This window comes from Pecten maximus, chromosome 2 (assembly GCF_902652985.1).
Source record: "Pecten maximus chromosome 2, xPecMax1.1, whole genome shotgun sequence".
NCBI classification, from domain to species: Eukaryota; Metazoa; Mollusca; class Bivalvia; order Pectinida; family Pectinidae; genus Pecten; species Pecten maximus.
Window position 1 is genome coordinate 14,224,623 of NC_047016.1, and position 25,083 is coordinate 14,249,705.

General features: G+C 36.9%; 3 protein-coding genes across 5 annotated transcripts in view; 2 read left to right on the top strand and 1 right to left on the bottom strand.

Moving 5' to 3' along the window:
- Nucleotides 1–765: 765 nt before the first annotated feature.
- LOC117318535 (transmembrane protein 250-like) lies at nt 766–5,745 on the top strand. The gene is made up of 2 exons (XM_033873511.1): nt 766–928; nt 4,398–5,745. The coding sequence occupies exon 2, from the start codon at nt 5,276–5,278 to the stop codon at nt 5,693–5,695; it is 420 nt and encodes a 139-aa protein (XP_033729402.1). The 5' UTR covers nt 766–928; nt 4,398–5,275; the 3' UTR covers nt 5,696–5,745.
- Nucleotides 5,746–5,846: 101 nt separating this feature from the next.
- On the bottom strand, nt 5,847–18,761 carry LOC117318544 (serine/threonine-protein phosphatase 6 regulatory ankyrin repeat subunit A-like). 2 transcript variants are annotated; one of them, XM_033873526.1, is made up of 6 exons: nt 18,629–18,761; nt 13,551–13,743; nt 12,552–12,713; nt 8,416–8,532; nt 7,731–7,885; nt 5,847–7,497 (listed from the first exon to the last, which is right to left on the bottom strand). In XM_033873526.1, exons 1-6 carry the CDS (start codon nt 18,662–18,664, stop codon nt 7,417–7,419), a joined length of 744 nt encoding a protein of 247 aa, XP_033729417.1. In that variant the 5' UTR covers nt 18,665–18,761; the 3' UTR covers nt 5,847–7,416. The 2 variants fall into 2 exon arrangements, with proteins under 2 accessions (XP_033729417.1, XP_033729411.1); XM_033873520.1 differs by having other exon boundaries at nt 7,778–7,885; nt 18,629–18,760.
- Nucleotides 18,762–18,995: 234 nt separating this feature from the next.
- Nucleotides 18,996–25,083, top strand: part of LOC117318561 — a 49,822-nt gene continuing 43,734 nt past the window's right edge. For both annotated transcript variants that reach the window (XM_033873535.1, XM_033873548.1), the window contains exon 1: nt 18,996–19,072. The gene's annotated coding sequence lies outside the window, so the exon portion shown is untranslated. The remainder of the gene's footprint in view (nt 19,073–25,083) is intronic.

A 25,083-nucleotide genomic window follows, 5' to 3' on the forward strand; every position in this document is an offset into this window, starting at 1 on the left:
TAATATCACACTGATTATATCTGTGCCATGTAATAATCTACGTTACCAGTGATTAAGTGTCCGTTTTCTTCATAATCTCACACTTTGATTATATCTGCGTGATCTGGAATTGATATCAATGAACAAAACTTGCTTATTGCAGAGACATATATAGATATATCTCTGCTTATTGGTATTCATACTTAATACCAGAGACATATATAACTATGTATTATAGGTCTCTGCTTATACCCACCAGAACACTTAGCTCAATATTATCATCTGCTATACTTCTGACCTTTTGTCTGCTCGCGAATCACAGTATTGTTTCAATTCTTGAGAAAAAAGGAGGAAAAAGTATTGAATTCATTTATTTACAATATGCCCAGTTAATTACAACTTCGCTAGCCAAGAGTGTTCATTACGATACTCTCCTTTTTTACTTTTTTTGAATAGGAGAGTATCGTATTGAACACCCTTGGCTAGCGAAGTTAAGTTAATTATTAAGTGTGTATGTTTGCATTTCTGAATAGTAAAGTATATGTACGTACGTAACATGTTTCCAAGAAAGGCGTTATAAGTACTGTATTTAGTTGTAATCTATAATAAAACATACGACTGGATCCCAGAGGAAATACACCGACAACAAAATCATGGGATGATTGAATTTCTGGTCGACAACATCCTTGCTGAGTTTGGTGACATGATATATTCATGCTAACAAACGAATGGTCTAGAATAGAGCGACAGTATACGTACAGTACAGTTTATTCACCGTGAGTAAATTCGCTCAACTATCGATTAAAACATAAAGGAGCCTAGGTTTTATTCCAGCATTGGTCTGACGATGGGTCTGATGTGTAATACAGTTCCAAATGGGGAAATGCAATTGCAGGAAGACTATATATCAACAAATACAGATCTACTATAAATATGTGATCTAATCGGGGTAAGTTCAGTGTTCGTTTACAAGGAATCGGATGAGAACTGCATCATTTCGGTAAACCCTCACTTGAATTTGATCATTCCAACATTTGAATATCCTGTAAATTTAGGGTACTTTTCACTATGTACAATAACCTGACCGAAATCTAATACACGGTAATAGTAATTGCATGGTAACCTTTTTGTGGCTGAAACGGTTGAATTGGTTCGGTAATGTGTTTACGGAGCAGAGAACTAATTTTATTCTGAATATACTCTTGATTATTGGTGGAAGTAATGTATGATTTACATTTATTCAATGGATAAATAGACCAGACTCCCAAGACTCAAAATTAAATATGCCTGTGTGGACTATTATATACATCAAAGCCCATTGACACTGGCAGTAATATGCAAGTCTAAATATTGTCTGTACAATACTGTCTCGTGTATTTAAGCATTCTGTATAATACATTTACAGTTACCCAATAACCTAATACTAGCACCCAGGATCGGGTTTAATTATCATATACTGTTACCCAATAACCTAATACAAGCACCAAGGATCGGGTTTGATTATCATATACAGTTACCCAATAACCTAATACAAGCACCCAGGATCGGGTTTAATTATCATATACAGTTACCCAATAACCTTATACAAGCACCCTGGATCGGGTTTAATTATCATATACAGTTACCCAATAACCTAATACAAGCACCCAGGATCGGGTTTAATTATCATATATACAGTTACCCAATAACCTAATACTATCACCCAGGATCGGGTTTAATTATCATATACAGTTACCTAATAACCTAATACTAGCACCCAGGATCGGGTTTAATTATCATATACAGTTACCCAATAACCTAATACTAGCACCCAGGATCGGGTTTAATTATCATATACAGTTACCTAATAACCTAATACTATCACCCAGGATCGGGTTTAATTATCATATACAGTTACCCAATAACCTAATACTAGCACCCAGGATCGGGTTTAATTATCATATACAGTTACCTAATAACCTAATACTAGCACCCAGGATCGGGTTTAATTATCATATACAGTTACCCAATAACCTAATACTAGCACCCAGGATCGGGTTTAATTATCATATACAGTTACCTAATAACCTAATACTATCACCCAGGATCGGGTTTAATTATCATATACAGTTACCCAATAACCTAATACTAGCACCCAGGATCGGGTTTAATTATCATATACAGTTACCCAATAACCTAATACTAGCACCCTGGATCGGGTTTAATTATCATATACAGTTACCCAATAACCTAATACAATCACCCAGGATCGGGTTTAATTATCATATATACAGTTGTAATACAATAACCTAATACTATCACCCAGGATAAGGTTTAATTATCATATATACAGTTGTGATGCAATAACCTAATACCAGCCCTGAGGGTTGGTTTATTCTGTATAATACATTAACCCAATACCGGCCGAGAGTTGAATTTATGCTGTATAATAAATGTAAAATAACCCAGTCAATGTCGGCCCCTAGGGCTGGGTTTATGCTGTATAATACATGTAAAATAACCCAATCAATGTCCGCCCCGAGGGCTGGGTTTATGTTTTATAATACATGTAAAATAACCCAGTCAATGTCAGCCCCTAGGACTGGGTTTATACTGTATAATACATGTAAAATAACCCAGTCAATGTCAGCCCCTAGGACTGGGTTTATTCTGTATAAAACATGTAAAATAACCCAGTCAATGTCCGCCCCGAGGGCTGGGTTTATGTTGTATAATACATGTAAAATAACCCAGTCAATGTCCGCCCCGAGGGCTGGGTTTATGCTGTATAATACATGTAAAATAACCCAGTCAATGTCCGCCCCGAGGGCTGGGTTTATGCTGTATTATACATGTAAAACAAGAGGCCCAATGGGCCTGTATCGCTCACCTGGCTCTACAGCAACTTTGAAGTTGATTGAGGTCATTTCTAAAGAGACTATGTTGATTACCTCTTTATTCAAATATCATTGTAAGCTAGTTTTATTCATATTAAAAATTTTCTAGTCCTTCATTCCAGCATTCTATTGGCCCAATATCAGGTCTTGGAGGCTCTTGGCTATCGCAAAATTATTGTTTACAGATTTAAGCCGATTTCACCCCTGTGACCTTGAATTACGTCAAGGTCATTTATTTGAACAAATTGGTAGCCCTTCACCCCAGCATGCTACAGGCCCAATATCAAGTCCCTGGGCCTCTTGGTTATTGAGAAGAAGTCGTTTGAAGATTATAGCCTATTTGACCCATGTGACCGTGAATGAAGGTCAAGGTCATTTATTTGAAGAAACTTTGTAGCCCTTCACCCCAGCATGCTTCACCCCTAATATCAAGTCCCTGAGCCTCTTGGTTATTGAGAAAAAGTCGGTTGAAGATTATAGCCTATTTGACCCATGTGACCTTGAATGAGGGTCAAGGTCATTTATTTGAACAAACTTTGTAGCCCTTCACCCCAGCATGCTACAGACCCAATATCAAGTCCCTGGGCCTCTTGGTTATTAAGAAGAAGTCGTTTGAAGATTATAGCCTATTTGGCCCATGTGACCTTGAATGAAGGTCAAGGTCATTGATTTGAATAAACTTTGTAGCGCTTCATCCCAGCATGCTTCACCCCTAATATCAAGTCCCTGGGCCTCTTGGTTATTGAGAAGAAGTCGTTTGAAGATTATAGCCTATTTGACCCATGTGACCTTGAATGAAGGTCAAGGTCATTGATTTGAACAAACTTTGTAGCCCTTCACCCCAGCATGCTACAGACCCAATATCAAGTCCCTGGGCCTCTTGGTTATTGAGAAGAAGTCGTTTGAAGATTATAGCCTATTTGACCCATGTGACCTTGAATGAAGGCCAAGGTCATTTATTTGAACAAACTTTGTAGGCCTTCAACCCAGCATGCTACATGCCCAATATCAAGTCCCTGGGCCTTTTGGTTATTGAGAAGTTGTTTGAATGAAAAAGTTGACGACGGACGGACGACGGACGACGCACCAGGGCATAAGCTCACTTGCCCTTTGGGCAGGTGAGCTAATAACCCAGTGCCGGGTGAGTCAACAGACTGTGCATTGATCAACCCCTTCCAGCTCTAACCAAGGTGGCTGGAGTTCCGTAGTCTCATCAATGTAAAAAAGTATTCTGTCACCTGCCTGATTTTATGATTTTGTCTAGTTTTCCTCTTGCTTTCATTTAGATAAACAAGAGTATTTACAAAAGTTGATAAATCTTTATTCAAATACTAGTTTTAAATAAATGAATTTGACTGTTTTTCTTCAGAGTATTTGACTGAAAATAGTGTAAATGACAGTTTTTCTTGAGTAAGTAACATGTTGAGCTCACAGTTATAAGTTTTGTAGTGATTAAATCAGTTCATTATTAATGAGGTTCACAAAATCCAATACAGCCAATTCTGATATGATTGTTAAATTGATTTGTCACGTTCATTTCAGATGCTACAGAAGGAAAGATGCTTAAAAGCCTCCAATGCTCAGAAGGGACCATTCTCAATACACAATATTGGAATTTTGTTTTAAAATCCCCAAAGAGAACTACATGTAGTATACAAACTTAGAGAAGGCAGTGACAGTTAAAAATAATTTTCTAGACCATCCTAGACCATGTAATCCCTTGGAGTGTTCAAGATCATCCTCGACCATGTAAACCCTCGGAGCGTTCAAGGCCATCCTAGACCATGTAATCCCTCAGAGTGTTCAAGGCCATCCTAGACCATGTAATTCTTCAGAGTGTTCAAGATCATCCTCGACCATGTAATCCCTCGGAGTGTTCAAGACCATCCTAGACTATGTAATCCCTTGGAGTGTTCAAGGCCATCCTAGACCACGTAATCCCTCGGAGTGTTCAAGACCATCCTAGACCATGTAATCCCTCGGAGTGTTCAAGACCATCCTAGACCATGTAATCCCTTGGAGTGTTCAAGGCCATCCTAGACCACGTAATCCCTCGGAGTGTTCAAGGCCATGCTAGGCCATGTAATCCCTTGGAGTGTTCAAGGCCATCCTAGACCAGGTAATCCCTTGGAGTGTTCAAGGCCATCCTAGACCACGTAATCCCTCGGAGTGTTCAAGGCCATGCTAGGCCATGTAATCCCTTACAGTGTTCAAGGCCATGTAATCCCTCGGAGTGTTCAAGGCCATCCCAGACCAAGTAATACCTCAATAGGTTTACCAAGTAACCACTTGCAGTGACCTATAGACAATCGCAGGTCATGTAATCCTCTTTTAGTGTTCTAGATGGACCAAGTTTCAACCCACAGTGACATAGACCATCCCAGACCACTACTCTATACTTACGGTGTCAATAACACATAATGTTTCTCCTGCCAGTGAGAACAAAGACTTTCCAGGGCCCCCGCATGACTTGCATCATGACAGGAGAGACATTCAATTTGAAACATTTTACCAAGAGCTCTTACCAGGGTACACAACTCTCCGGGTCCCTGTACCATCGAACAGTGATATCTACATTTCATCGGATAGCATACCGCCTGATGATGGCCCTAGTGTCAATGCTGTTGTTAGCGGTCATGTGTGTAATATTTGCCGTCAGCTATGTTTCCATACATATGTTCCTGAGATTTCAAATCTCATTTACAGTGATTCTGCATAATGTACGGCGACAACCAATCAATTTCCGCTATGCTAATAGTTACTCACTTCTGTTCCTTCACATAATGTTGATGTGTGTAGGTGGCTTTGGCTATATTTGTCTCATTTACGTTGATATTTGATTGATAAGATATCTAGTACTATCTATTAAATCATTCTTTTTTGTTGAAAAGTCAGTTCTTCGTAGTATTTTTTCCCTTTCTTTATGCGGAATGGGATATCAGTATTTTGGATGCCTCAAGTAAGTGAATTAGCAACACAAACAAAATGAAATCTGATGGAACTTTTTTTAATATTTAAACAACATGTATTGCTAACAATACATATCTTAATAACTTACATTAAAACTTTAAAAAGTTTACCTATAACATAAACTAATTTTTGATGAAATTGTAACAACAAATACAAGCAAATCAAATGCAGGGCAACAGATGAAATACACATTATAAACACACATAACAAGGCACTAGAATAAAATCCTGTTGCATGCCCATGTTTGCTGTAGAGTAACTCAATTTTTGTCAGTATTACCTAGATATACATTCTAGCAACTTCCTTCCCTGATAATTAATTTCAATACATTTAGATCTAGGTACAAACACTTTCTAGGAAGGACTTGAGAAAGTTGCTAAAACCATAAAATGAAAATTGTGGTACAGTAGTACACATGACCTTGACTTTGGTCATATTTTCCTGACAGTCGTACAAGTATTTGACAGTTGTACAGTTAGTTCTATCTGCCCATTCATACCTCTCGGGGCTATTCAGGAATTCTGTCTTTAATATTGTCCATTGATAAGAAAGTGTAGATGTCTCATGATTTGATATACCACTCAGACATCTATACCTTCCTGTCAATGTCAAACAAAGGGCCAAAAAGCAATTATTGTATTCAGTCTCCATCATCAAGGTCAAGGTCACTGTATCAAAAGTCAAATCATTGCAACATTTTTCTGACTAAATTTGGTGCTAAAAATTCATGACTTTTGTGTCATGACTTAAGACTATGTTGCATATTACACAGTTCTATGGAGATAATTTCAAGGTTACACAACCCTGCATTGACTCATATTGTATCACATATTACTTGGTATTACCCTCATAACCTTCAAACAAAACCTGGTGGAGCTATATGTACAGCTTTATGAGCCTCTGTTGACTTTTATTTTACATGTACTAAACCAGAATGGTCTCTCCTGGGTCCAGGAGTGCTTCATAATTGAAAACTTCAAAGAGGGATTTAGGAAATTCTAACAAATTTGATAATGCTTTATCCTGACATTTAACTCTGGCCATTGTACATATGACCTTTAGCTAATGTTGCATGATGGCTTTAACTCACGTGCCTTTCTAGATCTGGCAGCTGAGCTAAAATGACAAACAATACATTATTATTGCAGTAAGAAATTAAAAAAAACAACTATTCTCATGCACCATAGAAAGATTTGCATCCTTGTAAAACTTCTAAATTACTCCAGTATCATTCTGCCAGTATCATGTAGTCCTTGAGAGTAGAAGGAATAGGAAGAAGACTGACTTTGGTATAGAGTTTCCCCCGAAGTTCAGGGGCCTCACGCAGTGTAGTCCTACACATAAGTTTCAGTGGCTGAACTCTACAGGCTAGAGAAGTGAGGTACTGATACAAGTCTTCATGATCCTCATCCTCCCTGTGGAATACAGTCTCTGAGGGCCATGACCCCACCCACAGACAACACTGGTTCCAGTAGTCCTGCTAGCTGTGTAAACACCGGTCCACTAGACACTTTGCAAGCATAACGCACAAATCGTTCATGTTGCTTGTTTTTTCTGTTAAAACTGGCTCCAGCCTTGATTAAAGTTTGGACTAACAGCAGGTATTTGTGTGACAAAGGCTTTCGCCTTTGATGTAGAAAATGACTGAGCTCGTAACACAATGCCATTTTACCTAAAAGATGCAGAAAACAATTTTTACTTAAATCATTAGTACCAGGCCTAGGTATGTATGTACATTATAGATTTTCAATATGTGCACATAAATATATTATGGACATAAAGCTGTAATCACTCACATTACTAATCATGATAAAGTTAATTTATAAAGCAAAATTGAAAAATAAAATAGATATACAATTTTAAAGAATGACAACTGAGGATAAAATCATAAAGATTTACATTTACCTGGTATGTATTAGTATGGAATATGTAGTAGTATGATATATATATACCAGTTTTGTCCTCCATGCTCGCTGACAAGCCTCTATATAACAGCTGGCAGACTATCTCATTTCTCACAGTCAGCTCCTGTTTCATGTTACCACAGATACAATGTAGGGCTGAAACATAGTTATATATAGGTAGTCATCAAGCTCGATGAAGGAACAAAATCATGATATGATTCTTGCTGCTTTTTAATATCTATAATCAGGCAAAAATATGTAAATCAAAACCAGCTGGTAAAGAAGTTCTAATCGGAAAATCTAGTTTGGCAAGACATTTTATAAAAGATGGATAATGCATGTATTAAGTTTTATTTGTTTTGATTGAATTAAGAGACACCAGGTAGGATAATTCCAAAACTAACCTTAACAACAGTATGTATGTAAATTTCAATCTGATGTACAGGTACATAAATAGGCCACTGAGTGTGAGTAAGGGTTATCTAAATTTCAAACAAAACTACTATCTACTGTCTTGCATGACCATATATGGTCAATGTATTACTACATCTCCTGGAACCAATGGGGTGAGACCATGTAATCATTCAATGAACTACTTTTATCATAGAGTTAACTGTAGATCTGGCACCGATGGAGAAAGGCGATATTGTATTCTATTTGTAAGTACTACTATGTCATAGATTTACCTGTACGCCCATCCTGATCTGTTAGTGAAATGTTGCAGTTGTGGTCTAGCAGGTATTGGACAATGGTAAGGGCCTCTGGGCATTCACTGTTACATGCCTCCATCAATGGGGTACTCCCTACAGAAGGTCAAAAGTGTAAAACATCCATACAGCCATGTTAAATAACTATAGGAATTACAATTGTATATAATACATTAATTAACCTGGAGAATATTGCTGATCTCACATTTTGATGGTGACAGTATGATGATAGACAGATGGTGACAGTATGATGATTGACAGGTGGTGACAGTATGATCACAGACAGGTGGTGACAGTATGATGATGGACAGATGGTGACAGTATGATGATGGACACAAAGTGACAATATGATGATGGACAGATGGTGACAGTATGATGACAAACAGATGGTGACAGTATGATGATTGACAGGTGGTGACAGTATGATCACAGACAGGTGGTGACAGTATGATGATGGACAGATGGTGACAGTATGATGACAGACAGATGGTGACAGTATGATGATGGACAGATGGTGACAGTATGATGATGGACAGATGGTGACAGTATGATGACGGACATATGGTGACAGTATGAAGACGGACACATGGTGACAGTATGATGATGGACACATGGTGACAGTATGATGATAGACAGGTGGTGACAGTATGATGATGGACAGATGGTGACAGTATGATGACAGACAGATGGTGACAGTATGATGATGGACAGATGGTGACAGTATGGTGATGGACAGATGGTGACAGTATGATGACAGACAGATGGTGACAGTATGATGATGGACAGATGGTGACAGTATGATGATGGACAGATGGTGACAGTATGGTGATGGACAGATGGTGACAGTATGATGATGGACACAAGATGACAGTATGATGATGGAAAGATGGTGACAGTATGATAATAAGAAGATGGTGAGAGTGGTATGATGACAGATAGATGGTGACAGTATGATGACAGAAACGACAGACAGATGGTGACAGTATGATGACAGACAGATGGTGACAGTATGATGATAGACAGGTGGTGACAGTATGATGATTGACAGGTGGTGACAGTATGATGATTGAAAGGTGGTGACAGTATGATGATTGAAAGGTGGTGACAGTATGATGGACACAAGGTGACAGTATGATGATGGACAGATGGTGACAGTATGGTGCTTGACAGGTGGTGACAGTATGATGACAGACAGGTGGAAACAGTATGATGATAGACAGATGGAAACAGTATGATGATGGACAGATGATGACAGTATGATCACAGACAGATGGTGACAGTATGATGATTGAAAGGTGGTGACAGTATGATGATGGACAGATGGTGACAGTATGATGATGGACAGATGGTGAAAGTATGATGATGGACAGATGGTAACAGTATGATCTCAGACAGATGGTGACAGTATGATGATTGACAGGTGTTGACAGTATGATGACAGACAGATAGTGACAGTATGATCACAGACAGATGGTGACAGTATGATGATGGACAGATGGTGACAGTATGATGATGGACAGATGGTGACAGTATGATGATGGATAGGTGGTGACAGTATGATGATGGACAGATGGCGACAGTATGATGATGGACAGATGGTGACAGTATGATGATGGACAGATGGTGACAGTATGATGATTGACAGGTGATGACAGTATGATGATTGACAGGTGGTGACAGTATGATGATTGACAGGTGGTGACAGTATGATGACAGACAGGTGGTGACAGTATGATGACAGACAGATAGTGACAGTATGATGACAGACAGATGATGACAGTATGATGATGGACAGGTGGTGACAGTATGATGACAGACAGATAGTGACAGTATGATGATGGACACAAGGTGACAGTATGATGATGGACAGGTGGTGACAGTATGATGATGGACAGATGGTGACAGTATCATGACAGACACAAGGTGACAGTATGATGATGGACAGATGGTGACAGTATGATGATGGACAGGTGGTGACAGTATGATGATGGACAGATGGTGACAGTATGGTGATGGACAGATGGTGACAGTATGATGATGGACACAAGATGACAGTATGGTGATGGACAGATGGTGACAGTATGATGATGGACAGATGGTGACAGTATCATGACAGACAGATGGTGACAGTATGATGATAGACAGATGGTGACAGTATGGTGATGGACAGGTGGTGACAGTATGATGACAGACAGGTGGTGACAGTATGATGACAGACAGATGGTGACAGTATGATGATGGACAGATGGTGACAGTATGGTGATGGACAGATGGTGACAGTATGATGATGGACACAAGATGACAGTATGGTGATGGACAGATGGTGACAGTATGATGATGGACAGATGGTGACAGTATCATGACAGACAGATGGTGACAGTATGATGATAGACAGGTGGTGAGAGTATGATGATGGACAGGTGGTGACAGTATGATGATTGACAGATGGTGACAGTATGATGATAGACAGGTGGTGACAGTATGATGATGGACAGGTGGTGACAGTATGATGACAGACAGATAGTGACAGTATGATGATGGACACAAGGTGACAGTATGATGATGGACAGATGGTGACAGTATGATGATGGACAGGTGGTGACAGTATGATGATTGACAGATGGCGACAGTATGATGACAGACAGATGGTGACAGTGTGATGATGGACAGGTGGTGACAGTATGATGATTGACAGATGGCGACAGTATGATGATAGACAGGTGGTGAGAGTATGATGATGGACAGGTGGTGACAGTATGATGATTGACAGATGGTGACAGTATGATGATAGACAGGTGGTGACAGTATGATGATGGACAGGTGGTGACAGTATGATGACAGACAGATAGTGACAGTATGATGATGGACACAAGGTGACAGTATGATGATGGATAGATGGTGACAGTATGATGACAGACAGATGGTGACAGTATGATGATGGACAGGTGGTGACAGTATGATGATTGACAGATGGCGACAGTATGATGACAGACAGATGGTGACAGTGTGATGATGGACAGGTGGTGACAGTATGATGATTGACAGATGGCGACAGTATGATGATGCAGATGGCGACAGTATGATAATGAACAGGTGGTGACAGTATGATAATAAGAAGATGGTGACAGTATGATCACAAACAGAAGGTGACAGTATGATGATTGACAGGTGGTGACAGTATGATGGACAGGTGGTGACAGTATGAGGATGCAGATGGCGACAGTATGATGATGGACAGGTGGTGACAGTATGATAATAAGAAGATGGTGACAGTATGATGACAGACAGATGGTGACAGTATGATGACAGACAAATGGTGATAGTAATGTTGAGGATACACCATTACATGTACATTGTATACTATAATATATTATTTGCATTTACCAAGGTTTGGCATATCATTGCAAAATAATATATGCTTGGGTGCCATCTGGTCCCTGGCTAGCTTCCAATACCTAGACTATAAACTTTATTTTTACCTCAACAGCATTTTTTTAATCAAAGGTTAGATATGCTTATTTTTTTTTAGGAAAACAATATTTCATTTCATTAATCCGTAATTGATATAAAAATTATAGTCCTGGTACAGGAAAATTATCACCATAATAGGTTTGATGGTGTTTCTAAAGGAAAACATACTTTGCTTACATAACAATTGCTTAATAGATTCATTTCAAGCCTTACATTATTGTCCATTAATTCTTGCTTATATTTACTGCATATATCTGGTATTTTAACACTTATTCTAATGGGGTGAAAGTTAATTATGTATATACAATTGTATCTATAATCTAAGAACCAAATACAACTATCAAAACCTTGTGTCATCTTTAAAGAGAACGTTTCAAACCCCCTTTTTTATTTTCAGAAAAAGGGAATCAATTCTTACATGTATATTGGCTAATGTAACAGACAATGTCTTTTGTATGTAATAGGAGATAATTTTGTATGTAATAGAGATAATTTTGTATGTAATATGAGATAATTTTGTATGTAATAGGAGATAATTTTGTATGTAATAGAGATAATTTTGTATGTAATAGGAGATAGTTTTGTATGTAATAGGAGATAATTTTGTATGTAATAGGAGATAATTTTGTATATTTTCACATTACCAGCATTGTCCTGTACATTTATTGCTGCCCCAGTCTCCAGTAGGACCCGGACAGTGATGGCGGAAGTACAACAGGCAACATGAAGAGGAGTCTGTCCAAACCTGCCTACTGAATTCAAAGATGTCCCAAAGTATACCAATACTTGTAGCATGTCCTGAACGGCTGAAACAGAGTTTTAACAAGACTGAAAATGACATGTTTATCTTACTGTGTATCCATTGTATCTGTTTAAACATTCTTCTGTGATCTGATACACTTGATCTAAGTTAAATATATGTGGAACACATTACAATACTAACAAAAACATATAGCAGACATGTTTTGCTTTGTTATGTAAATAGTATATTCAAACTTTGAATGAATGATGGACTGCAGGCTACTCTATTAAAAAGATATACCCACATTACAGAGGGACCTTTTTTATTTAATGACTGGTTAAAAACCTCCATTTCAAAACAAGAGAATCCACAGGGATTTTGGCGCTGACCATTGAATTATCTTTATTAGTTTTATGTAAGACTGATCTTTTCTCTGCTTTCCCCCTTTTTCCTCTTGATAAGCTGATAATTAGGAAAACCTTCAATTCATACATCTGAAATATATGAACTTTCTGAGAAATGGGTTTGATGTTACATCTCATAAATATATTTTCTAAGAAATAAAAATTACAAACCTAGATTGTCAAAATCCAAGTCATATTGCTGTCTGTCAGCAATTTTGTTTGCCCTAGCAGAATATATTAAATGGGCACAACCAAGGACCAAAGGGAACATACTTGTGAGGTTGAAAAATATCCTTCTGTAAGAGGTGTGGAAAAATATATGGACAGACAGGGGTTCAAACCCAGGACATCTGAACACTAGCCGGATGTTTTACCAATTGAGCAGTTCCTTCACACTTTCAGTACATCTCAAGAAATAGCAAAAACAATGATTGTTTACATACTGACCATGGACAATAGACCACGGATGTAAAGCTTTTTGAACAGTTTGCAATTACCAGGTGATTGTTTGAGACCAGACACAATGTGGAGAGGTGTGCTGCCAAGGTTGTTGAAGAAGTTGGGATCAACCCCTCGGGTCATGAGGTGTTTAAGCTTGTTGTTATCTCTTTTTCTTATAGCATTCAGCATCTGATATTGGTCCTCAGTTATCCTGCATCTCAAAACAAATTCCTGGTCACGTTTCACATCCTTTAAATAAGAAAATCAAAATACAAGTTTCAGTTACAAAATGTCAAGTTGATAGGGAAACTGAAAATGCATACTAAAATATATTCACCACATCAACAAAGATATTTTGTCTATTATGCATTCATACATCACATTACACATATACTTGATTATTAATTGATAGGATGTCCAACTCCTATGTTTAATGCAATAAGCTCTTATCTATGACAGATTTATATTAGCTTATTTGTAGCTAAGCAGCAGCACAATCAAGAAAAATGGTGTGCGACCTCTCCCATTTTGAAGTTAGTTGACAGGAATTATCTGTCCTTGTTTTTGATTTGGTACAAAATGAGTCAATGTCAATGTTAAAACATGTCATAAAGAAAATTGTGCTAGGTTATATGATACAAATTGACAAGAGATCCCAGAGGGATCTTGGCGCCCACCATTGAATGATCTTTAAAGGTTCCATGTCAGATTGATCTTTTCTCTATTTTCCCCTTCTTCTTACTAATCTGTGTAAATTGAGAAACATCCCTACAGTACTTTTCAAACAAGGGTAACTTATATATGAAATTTCAGATTTTGCGATAATGGCTAGGTGTCGACAATGTTTTCAGATTGGTCCAAAAATGCAATACTACAGACCAAGGGGAACCTACATATGAAATTTGAGAAAGATCCCTTCAGTATACGTATCTTCTGTAAAATAGCGATAACAAACTTCAGTTGTCAAAATCCAAGATGGCTGCCTGTCGGCCATGTTGTTTTCTGACTGGTCCGTAAATAAAATATGAATAACTACGGACCAAGGGCAACCTACATATGAAATTTGAGAAAGATCCCGAATCAGTACTTTCTGAGAAATAGCGATAACAAACTTCAATTGTCAAAATCCAAGATGGCTGCCTGTTGGCCATGTTGTTCTCCGATCGATCCCAAAATGCAATATGCATAACTATAGGCCAAGGGGAACCGACATATGAAATTTAAGAAAGATCCCTTCAGTACTTTCTGAAAAATAGCGATAACAAACTTCAATTGTCAAAATCCAAAATGGCTGCCTGTCGGCCATGTTGTTTTCCGATCAGTCCCAAAATGCAATATGCATAAGTACTGATCAATGGGAACCTACATATGAAATTTGAGAAAGATCCCTTCAGTACTTTCTCAGAAATAGCGATAACAAACTTCAATTGTCAAAATCTAAGATGGCTGCCTGTCGGCCATGTTGTTCTCCGATCGATCCCAAAATGCAATATGCATAACTATAGGCCAAGGGGAACCGACATATGAAATTTGAGAAAGATCCCTTCAGTACTTTCTGAAAAATAGCGATAACAAACTTCAATTGTCAAAATCCAAAATGGCTGCCTGTCGGCCATGTTGTTTTCCGATCAGTCCCAAAATGCAATATGCATAACTACTGATCAATGGGAACCGACATATGAAATTTGAGAAAGATTCCTTCAGTACTTTCTCAGAAATAGCGATAACAAACTTCAATTGTCAAAATCTAAGATGGCTGCCTGTCGGCCATGTTGTTTTCCGATCGGTCCCAAAATGCACTATGCATAACATGGGACCAAGGGCAACATACATATGAAATTTGAGAAAGATCCCTTCAGCACTTGCTCAGAAATAGCGATAACAAACTTCAGTTGTCAAAATCCAAGATGGCTGCCTGTCGGCCATGTTGTTTTCTGACTGGTCCGTAAATAAAATATGCATAACTACGTATACGGACCAAGGGCAACCTACATATGAAATTTGAGAAAGATCCCGAATCAGTACTTTCTCAGAAATAGTGATAACAAACTTCAATTGTCAAAATCCAAGATGGCTGCCTGTCGGCCATGTTGTTCTCCGATCGATCCCAAAATGCAATATGCATAACTATAGGCCAAGGGGAACCGACATATGAAATTTAAGAAAGATCCCTTCAGTACTTTCTGAAAAATAGCGATAACAAACTTCAATTGTCAAAATCCAAAATGGCTGCCTGTCGGCCATGTTGTTTTCCGATCAGTCCCAAAATGCAATATGCATAACTACTGATCAATGGGAACCTACATATGAAATTTGAGAAAGATCCCTTCAGTACTTTCTCAGAAATAGCGATAACAAACTTCAATTGTCAAAATCTAAGATGGCTGCCTGTCGGCCATGTTGTTCTCCGATCGATCCCAAAATGCAATATGCATAACTATAGGCCAAGGGGAACCGACATATGAAATTTAAGAAAGATCCCTTCAGTACTTTCTGAAAAATAGCGATAACAAACTTCAATTGTCAAAATCCAAAATGGCTGCCTGTCGGCCATGTTGTTTTCCGATCAGTCCCAAAATGCAATATGCATAACTACTGATCAATGGGAACCTACATATGAAATTTGAGAAAGATCCCTTCAGTACTTTCTCAGAAATAGCGATAACAAACTTCAATTGTCAAAATCTAAGATGGCTGCCTGTCGGCCATGTTGTTTTCCGATCGGTCCCAAAATGCACTATGCATAACATGGGACCAAGGGCAACATACATATGAAATTTGAGAAAGATCCCTTCAGCACTTGCTCAGAAATAGCGATAACAAACTTCAATTGTCAAAATCGAAAATGGCTGCCTGTCGGTCATGTTGTTTTCCGATTGGTCCCAAAATGCAATATGCATAACTACAGATCAATGGGAACCTACATGTGAAATTTGAGAAAGATCCCGAATCAGTACTTTCTCAGAAATAGCGATAACAAACTTCAATTGTCAAAATCCAAGATGGCTGCCTGTCGGCCATGTTGTTTTCCGATTGGTCTCAAAATGCACTATACATAACTAGGGATCAAGGGGAACATACATATGAAATTTGAGAAAGATTCCTTCAGTACTTTCTCAGAAATAGCGATAACAAACTTCAATTGTCAAAATCCAAGATGGCTGCCTGTCGGCCATGTTGTTCTCAGATAGGTCCCAAAATGCAATATGCATAACTACAGACCAAGGGAAACCTACATATGAAATTTGAGAAAGATCCCTTCAGTACTTTCTCAGAAATAGCGATAACAAGAATTCTTTACGGACAGACAGACGGACGGAGGGAGGGACGGTCGGACTGACGACGGACCACGGACGCAGGGCGATTTGAATAGCCCACCATCTGATGATGGTGGGCTAAAAATGCTACCAAATGGAGAAGGTAGAAAATATTTGTTTGTGTATTATCTGCAAGTTTGCAGTTTTCCCCAACTTATTTAGTAAATGTAATAGTACCCAAAAGCATTTGTATTTCGATCCTCTTAACTGCATAATCCATGCAAATGGTTTTACCTAATTGCTTATTATTCAATTTATATCGATATGCTTTATCAGTAAAGAAAGGAGCTAATATTTAAATTATATTCCAGTTGGAGTATGGATTTGTTATTAAAAATAGCCAAAAGTGCTTAAATAGTAAATTTTGAGATACATGTATAATATCAAATATATTATTAAATATGTATTAAGTTAGGATCAGGTTAATATTTTACTAAATTAAATGAAAGCTCTGTCTACTTGGAAACTTTGTTACTGCCTATATATAGCTACCAGTAGTATTATATTGCATCAAATTTGGATACTTTCCAATGGGCAAATATTTTTTATTTTTGAATTTGTATGATGTTTCATGACTAAATAAATGTGACTTTGGCAGAAATTTTAAAGTCAAGTTTAAAAGCAAGTTTGGCTCTTTTAAGTAACAAAAGTTATACCTCAATAAGCTTGAAGTAATTTAGTAATATGCTACTCTTTTTCATGAATCCATCATTAAATCACAAAATAGCAATCAAAGACACATAATCACAATTATTTACATTTCCAGGATTCATTACAGTAACAATTCGGAATGAAAATGGTAGTCTGGTAAATACAAAAAGGGAATATAAAGCAAAAACAAACGAAATGCTATTTGCTTTGCACTTTAAATTTATTCCCCTTGGTACACTGTTGTCACATATACACATTTCGTATTTTTTACAACCACTGCCACCATGTGAGGCAGTGGAATGGTGAAGCAAAGTGTTTTGTGTAAAAGTATTATTAATTTGGCGTGAAGTAGTGATTGAAAAGTTGAATGGGATTAATACCTGAACTCTAAGTACACTGTTGTCTCCAAGTTTAGACTTATATACAGATATCATCATTGTCTCTTTCTTTCTGCCTTGAAATGAGCTAGAGCGGAAATAGTGTCAAATAGGGTTTAGTTGTTAAAGGTCGTTTGACGTCAGAACCAAAAAATAGTTAGAGACCTTTAGCTAGCTGTAGTAATCTAGTTGTTGGTTTTTCCAAACCTGTCTAATTAAGTTTGTTTTTTAATTTCATTTAGAAAATATGGGATTAAAAACCATTCACATGAGTCTTGGGATTAAAAACCATTCACATGAGTCTATGTTCGTTTCATGCTTTATCTATTTTCATATAACCTTTGGAATATGGTACATGTTTTTTTGTCTGTTAAGGAATTATATTTCCATTCGTAAAGAAAATATTCCTCAAATACACAAATATAAATGACAAGTTATCTCCCCTATGTGGTTCCGCTATCGATATATTTCTTAACTAACGTTTTATAGGAAAGAAGATGATCATAGATTGTGATTATTTATGCGCAAATACGTGCTTTTCAATAAATAAGAAATATATTCACAAACTATTTGTAGGTCCATAATCGCCATTATTGACGGAGGAGAGTCAGTATAAGAAGAAGGATAAGATTGAAATGTGTGAGATTGCGCAAATGTCCAAAGCATCCACGAGCGGCGGAGTCTGCATTGACATAATCATAATTATTTTTCCATGATGAAATTGTAAAACACATAAATGTGTAAGCTCATACAAGCATCTTAGTATCGAATGTTTTGGATTCAAAATACCTTGATTTCCTCCTTAAGATCCCGTAAAAATGACATATTGACAGCGAGACCATTGCCTGCTCGGCGTTGATTTTATGCTTTCCGCTTCACATTTTAGTTCCATTTAATCAAAGAGCTTGAGAGAGGCCGATGGGCACTCCTAATCGGAAGACAAATGTAGGGGTAATTGGTATTTGTAGATTCTATATATTGCAATTATACAGAATATTTCCTTTTCTCTGTATAGACTAATCTGTAATATATACCTCAACTTAAACTGACCATTGAACGTCTCATACATAAAATAAAAACTTGAATAGACTACAAATATATCTTATCGACTACTTGTCTCTAACTGTACGAAATTAATGACGTCATGGACATATTCCACACATGCCAGTTTGTGTACACGGTATCCCCAACAAACGGGTAGCTGACAGCGGTAAAGGGATTAACTAAGTGAGCGTAAGTAATCCTTGGTCTCGTTGCGTGCTACTTGACTGTATCATTCATTGTGGTCACTGTTCACATGTCACCCTGCCTTACGATAATTTTGCCGACTATTTATAATATATTTTACAGGGATGCTGATGATGCTGACATCTACATCGTAACTTACATGTGTGAGATAGCGACTGCTCATATGTAATGCGATACAGCATTAGCATATAGGCCTAAACTTTTCTCTTTCTGTTATTGAATTAAGATAATACAGACATTGTCTTTACTGTGAAAAGTGGTACCAAAGCTCCATATATTGCATTTTGTATGAAAAATGATTTCACATAATTATGATAAAACACGTGTTTTTAGTGTGCACTAATTTGTATGTATTTATAAGCTGTCTATGTATAGAACAACGTTAATGTGTGAACGATGTATTCTCAGTATTACTATCTATATCTATTTAAGAGTTATTCAATATAATTATCACACAATTCAAAGTACCTTTTCTTCTTTTAAATGATAGGCTGCTTACAATGTATATGCTAAATGTTCAGCTGTCTAAGTTGTTTGAAGTTTGTCACACCCATAATTAGTTAAAAATATACCATGTCTGTAGTTCCTGTTATTCATTTATTTCTGGTCCTTCACTGTAGTGTTATGACTGTTGCTACACCACTCTTGACAATGCATTTTTATACATGCACCTACGGTGCATGTGCTAATAGTATGACAGTTAAGGGTTTCAAAGTTAACCAAATATTTGTCTTAAGTTTTCTATAATTACAATTGATTCTAACTTTCGATTTGACTGTTCAACTCCTATTATTCTCATGTAATAAGCTAACTACCGATCATGCACAATCATATTGTATATGTAATTGATTTAGCAGCTTAAATAATTGCAATATGCATACTAATTGTGATAAGAAACAGCATGTTGTCACAGTTGAATGGATGATATATAGTTGTGTTATAGTTAAAGAAGAGACCAAAAAGACTACATGTATATCAGTAAAGAGGGCTACATGGGTTTGGGAGTAGAAAGGGGAAAAGTAGCTTAAACTTATTGCATTATGAAAACTTGCGTCCAATTCTTTTGTAAATATTTATTTTTAATAAAGTACACATGTTTATATTAATACTTTAAATTTAGATTTATAATGGCAATTTGATTTATGAATCATGAATGAGAGAGATGCTAACAATCCTTATTGTGGGGCCAGTCAGTTTGCTCTTAAAAAACCCAATAGTAATATATTATATGATAATTTGTATAAATAGCTGCGTCTTATCTGAGAATAATCTTTCTCCTTATATATATATACTATATGGGTACAATATACACTCAGCAGTCCTAGAGGTGATAATGTTTATTTATAGTCATCTCTTATCTCACATCGCTAGTATATCATGTGTTTGTCAAAGTGTTTTATTGTGTATACTCTTGACTCCTTTAACAGTAAAACTAGTGTCTGTGGTCAGTTATCTATAAACATTGGGAGTGTAACTATATATATATATATATATATGTGGGTTAAGTACATGGCTGAAGATTATTTAAGGTAATGATCATTCTTGCATGTCAAAATCAAATAAGAAAGGATTAATACATAATCTTTTTAAAACTCTGTAAATTAAATTATTTCCAAGTAACTGTTTTGATATATGAGATGAAAATGTTGAATAAAGCCCATATATGCTAATTAATACAATTAAATATTATGAGTTTAATCTTGTAATTGATAGAAGTCATCAATTCTGAATTCTCTATAATATACCTTGCTTCATCCCAAGTTTTAAGTATAATTGACAATGATTCTAAGGATAACATTGGACTAGAACCTGTAAAACAATAGGAATAACATTGGAAGATAATAGAACCTGTAAAACAATAGGAACATCAGTGGTAGACTAGAACCTGTAAAATGATAGGAACATCGGCGGTAGACTAGAACCTGTAAAACAATAGGAACATCAGCGGTAGACTAGAACCTGTAAAACAATAGGAACATCAGCGGTAGACTAGAACCTGTAAAACAATAGGAATAACATCGGAAGACTAGAACCTGTAAAACAATAGGAACATCAGCGGGTAGACTAGAACCGGGTAAAACAAGTAGGAACTATCAGCGTCTTACTAGAACCATAAGTAAAAACAATATGAAACATCAGCGGTTAGACTAGAACCATTCAAAAACAAATAGAACATCACGATAGACTAGAACCGGTAAATGATAGGAACAATCAGCGTAAGACTAGAACCTGTAAAACGATAGACCTCAGTGGTGGACTAGACCTGTAAACGATAGGAACATCAGCGGTAGACAGAACCTGTAAAAAACATAGAATCACATCGGAAGACAATAGACCTGTAAAACAAGGAACATCAGCGGTAGACTCGAACCTGTAAACCCATAGGAACTCAGTGGTGGACTAGAACCTGTAAAACAATAGGAACAATACAGCGGTAGACTAGCACCTGTCAAACAATAGGAACACGCTCAGACGTAAATAGAACCTGTAAAAAACAATAGGAATACATCGGAAGACAATAGAACCTGTAAAACAATAGGAACATCAGCGGTAGACTAGAACCTGTAAAACAATAGGAACATCAGCGGTAGACTAGAACCTGTAAAACAATAGGAACATCAACGGTAGACTAGAACCTGTAAAACAATAGGAACATCAGCGGTAGACTAGAACCTGTAAAACAATAGGAAATAACATCGGAAGACAATAGAACCTGTAAAACATAGGAACATCAACGGTAGACTAGAACCTGTAAAACAATAGGAACATCAGCGGTAGACTAGAACCTGTAAAACAATAGGAACATCAGCGGTAGACTAGAACCTGTAAAACAATAGGAATAACATCGGAAGACTAGAACCTGTAAAACAATAGGAACATCAGCGGTAGACTAGAACCTGTAAAACAATAGGAACATCAGCGGTAGACTAGAACCTGTAAAACAATAGGAACATCAGCGGTAGACTAGAACCTGTAAAACAATAGGAATAACATCGGAAGACTAGAACCTGTAAAACAATAGGAACATCAGCGGTAGACTAGAACCTGTAAAACAATAGGAACATCAGCGGTAGACTAGAACCTGTAAAACAATAGGAACATCAACGGTAGACTAGAACCTGTAAAACGATAGGAACATCAGCGGTAGACTAGAACCTGTAAAACAATAGGAATAACATCGGAAGACAATAGAACCTGTAAAACAATAGGAACATCAGCGGTAGACTAGAACCTGTAAAACAATAGGAACATCAGCGGTAGACTAGAACCTGTAAAACAATAGGAACATCAGCGGTAGACTAGAACCTGTAAAACAATAGGAACATCAACGGTAGACTAGAACCTGTAAAACAATAGGAACATCAGTGGTAGACTAGAACCTGTAAAACAATAGGAACATCAGCGGTAGACTAGAACCTGTAAAACAATAGGAATAACATCGGAAGACAATAGAACCTGTAAAACAATAGGAACATCAACGGTAGACTAGAACCTGTAAAACAATAGGAACATCAGCGGTAGACTAGAACCTGTAAAACAATAGGAACATCAGCGGTAGACTAGAACCTGTAAAACAATAGGAACATCAGCGGTAGACTAGAACCTGTAAAACAATAGGAACATCAGCGGTAGACTAGAACCTGTAAAACAATAGGAACATCAGCGGTAGACTAGTACTGGGTTTCTCTAAACATGTGGAATTTTAGTCTTTTTATAAGGATCCACCAGACTGGTAAGTTGGGAAAAGTGTCAGGTGGTGTGACAAAAGAGAGATCAAGTTATTATCAATTGAAATATATTTGTTTTAATTTCAACTTGTATAGTTAACTGATATATTTATGTGGTTCACTTGGCTACAATTCTTGCAGATGAAACCAAGGGCCTTGACCTTCATTTTGTGTGAAAGGGAAATAGGGTCATGATAAATTATGTGTGTTACATATATACAACATGTATGTAGCTTGTGCGTTTATTTACAAGTAATAAGAAGTCAGCAGTCGCCCAGAAACTTGATTTATACAAGCTAGCAACAGTATATAGTACTACACCCTGAGAAAAGAAAGTATATCTCTATATAGTCAAACAATCCCTTAAGTAAAACAGGTCTTATTATAATTATATATGTTACACCCTTTTTTCAAAATCTCTATGGGTAAATATAAGTAAGTTGTACCTCCTTCCTGATTTGGTAATTATAACCAGTCTAGATATTTTACTATCAATTGCATGTTAGTAAACAATGCTAACAATTCTGTTGAATTGTAGAATCACAGTTACCTGTAGGTGTGGGGTCGAGTTACCACTGCACCATCTACTGATCAATGACATCTTTAAAGTATATATCTGTCAAAATTTGACAGCAGTATCATATTGTATGGTGTTGACTGTCCAGTATAAACCTTTGTTTGTCTACAGATCTCCTCCTACTTAAAGCTGACAGTGCAAGTTAAAAAGCATCCAATTGAGATTAAAAAAAAATAACACGTTCAGATTTCCGAAAATCGTTTTCGAGACATCCCCCAGTTATGGTAGTGTCGTATCTAAGGACGGGCAGACATTTTTCTTTTTCGTTATGCATGGATACGAACCGCTATAAAGGCGCGTGCGTTCATTGAGGCAAGTATCAGTCTATCGATACATGCGCGAAGTGACACATCTCTCCATTATGATATAGTATACGTTCTCATTACACACGCCAACGGGTTTTTGTTTTCATTGTACGCAATTGTAGAACTTGGATATGGAATTTGAAGAGGTTATTATATATATAAATATATATTTTATTTTACAATAAAAGAAAGAAAAGGAAATTTTGACAATACAATAAATTTGGGCCTCAACAAAAACATGCACCTAATAAAATTATAAACAGAGTATATATGAGTAAACTCCTACCTGAGTCTTTACAACTGTTACAGTATTATATCCATAGTTTCCATCGATATATTTTCCGTGTCTTCGTATCATTTGTGCACGTGTCATAACGCAATTAAAGCGTGATAAAACTGCACTACTGCACTACAACAGCCCTAGTGTAGTGTAGTGTAGACAATATGAATACATCCGAGGAGTTCCGAGTGCTAGTGTAGACGCGAGTAAAAATTGGAACTCCTCGGACTGTTTACTTGTTATCGAAATGGCTGCACCCACGAAAAACATGTGAGAAAATGGATAGAGTATTTCGGATTAATTCGTTATGCATTTTCAGCATTTATTTGGAGATTTTATTTTGAACAAGATTTGAAAGATAAACTGAGAGACACTGACCATCTTTCTGCTCAGGTTACAGGTAAGTGCTATGTCTGTTTGGTGTCGTTCGCGAATACAGTTGTAGGTCATGTGATGTACAGATGTAGTGTAGGTGTTACAGGTGTGCCACCGTGAACACCTGAGGTTAGAGTGAATGCGAGTGTGACGAAGCACATTCTTTTTATAGCAGCGGCGGTTTGGTTGTATCCACGCATAACAAAAAAGAAAAATGTCTGCCCGTCCTTAGATACGACACTACCATAACTGGGGAATGTCTCGGAAACGATTTTTGGAAATCTGTACATGTATTATTTTTTTTAAATCTCAATTAGATGCTTTTTAACTTGCACTGTCAGCTTTAACATGCTTTATAACCATGATATATAGTTTTGTTTCCCTGAAAAACATTTTGATTCAACAATTTTTGTCATAGTAATTGCCCTTTACAATTGGTTATTTTGATTTAACAATTTCTGCAAAAGTTATTTCCCTTTTACATGTTTTTTTCTGGAGACCTGGGGATCCAGAACCTCAGTTTTCAACCAATTTCTTTAAACTTTGTAGATTTTAATATGACTTGAGATTTTATTTTCTCAGTGGCATTTTGATTTGACAAAATTATTTTGCATTTCAAAAGTTCTATTCACTGGATCCAATAATACATTTATTTTTTTAGGTGTAGGATGGGCGTTAATTGTTCCTCCTACGGTACTCGCTCTTGTTAATGTATATAAAGCCAAACTGTT

What these genes read in the sequence shown, in the direction of transcription:
- LOC117318535 (XM_033873511.1), top strand. Translation starts at nt 5,276, where the DNA reads ATGTTTCTCCTGCCAGTGAGAACAAAGACTTTCCAGGGCCCCCGCATG.
- LOC117318544 (XM_033873520.1), bottom strand. Translation starts at nt 18,664, where the DNA reads ATGTCATTTTTACGGGATCTTAAGGAGGAAATCAAG. An exon ending in ATCTTAAGGAGGAAATCAAG is followed by an intron (nt 13,744 to 18,628) that starts GTATTTTGAATC and finishes TCTTATTTAAAG; the next exon opens with GATGTGAAACGTGACCAGGA. An exon ending in AGATCAGGATGGGCGTACAG is followed by an intron (nt 7,886 to 8,415) that starts GTAAATCTATGA and finishes ACTATGTTTCAG; the next exon opens with CCCTACATTGTATCTGTGGT.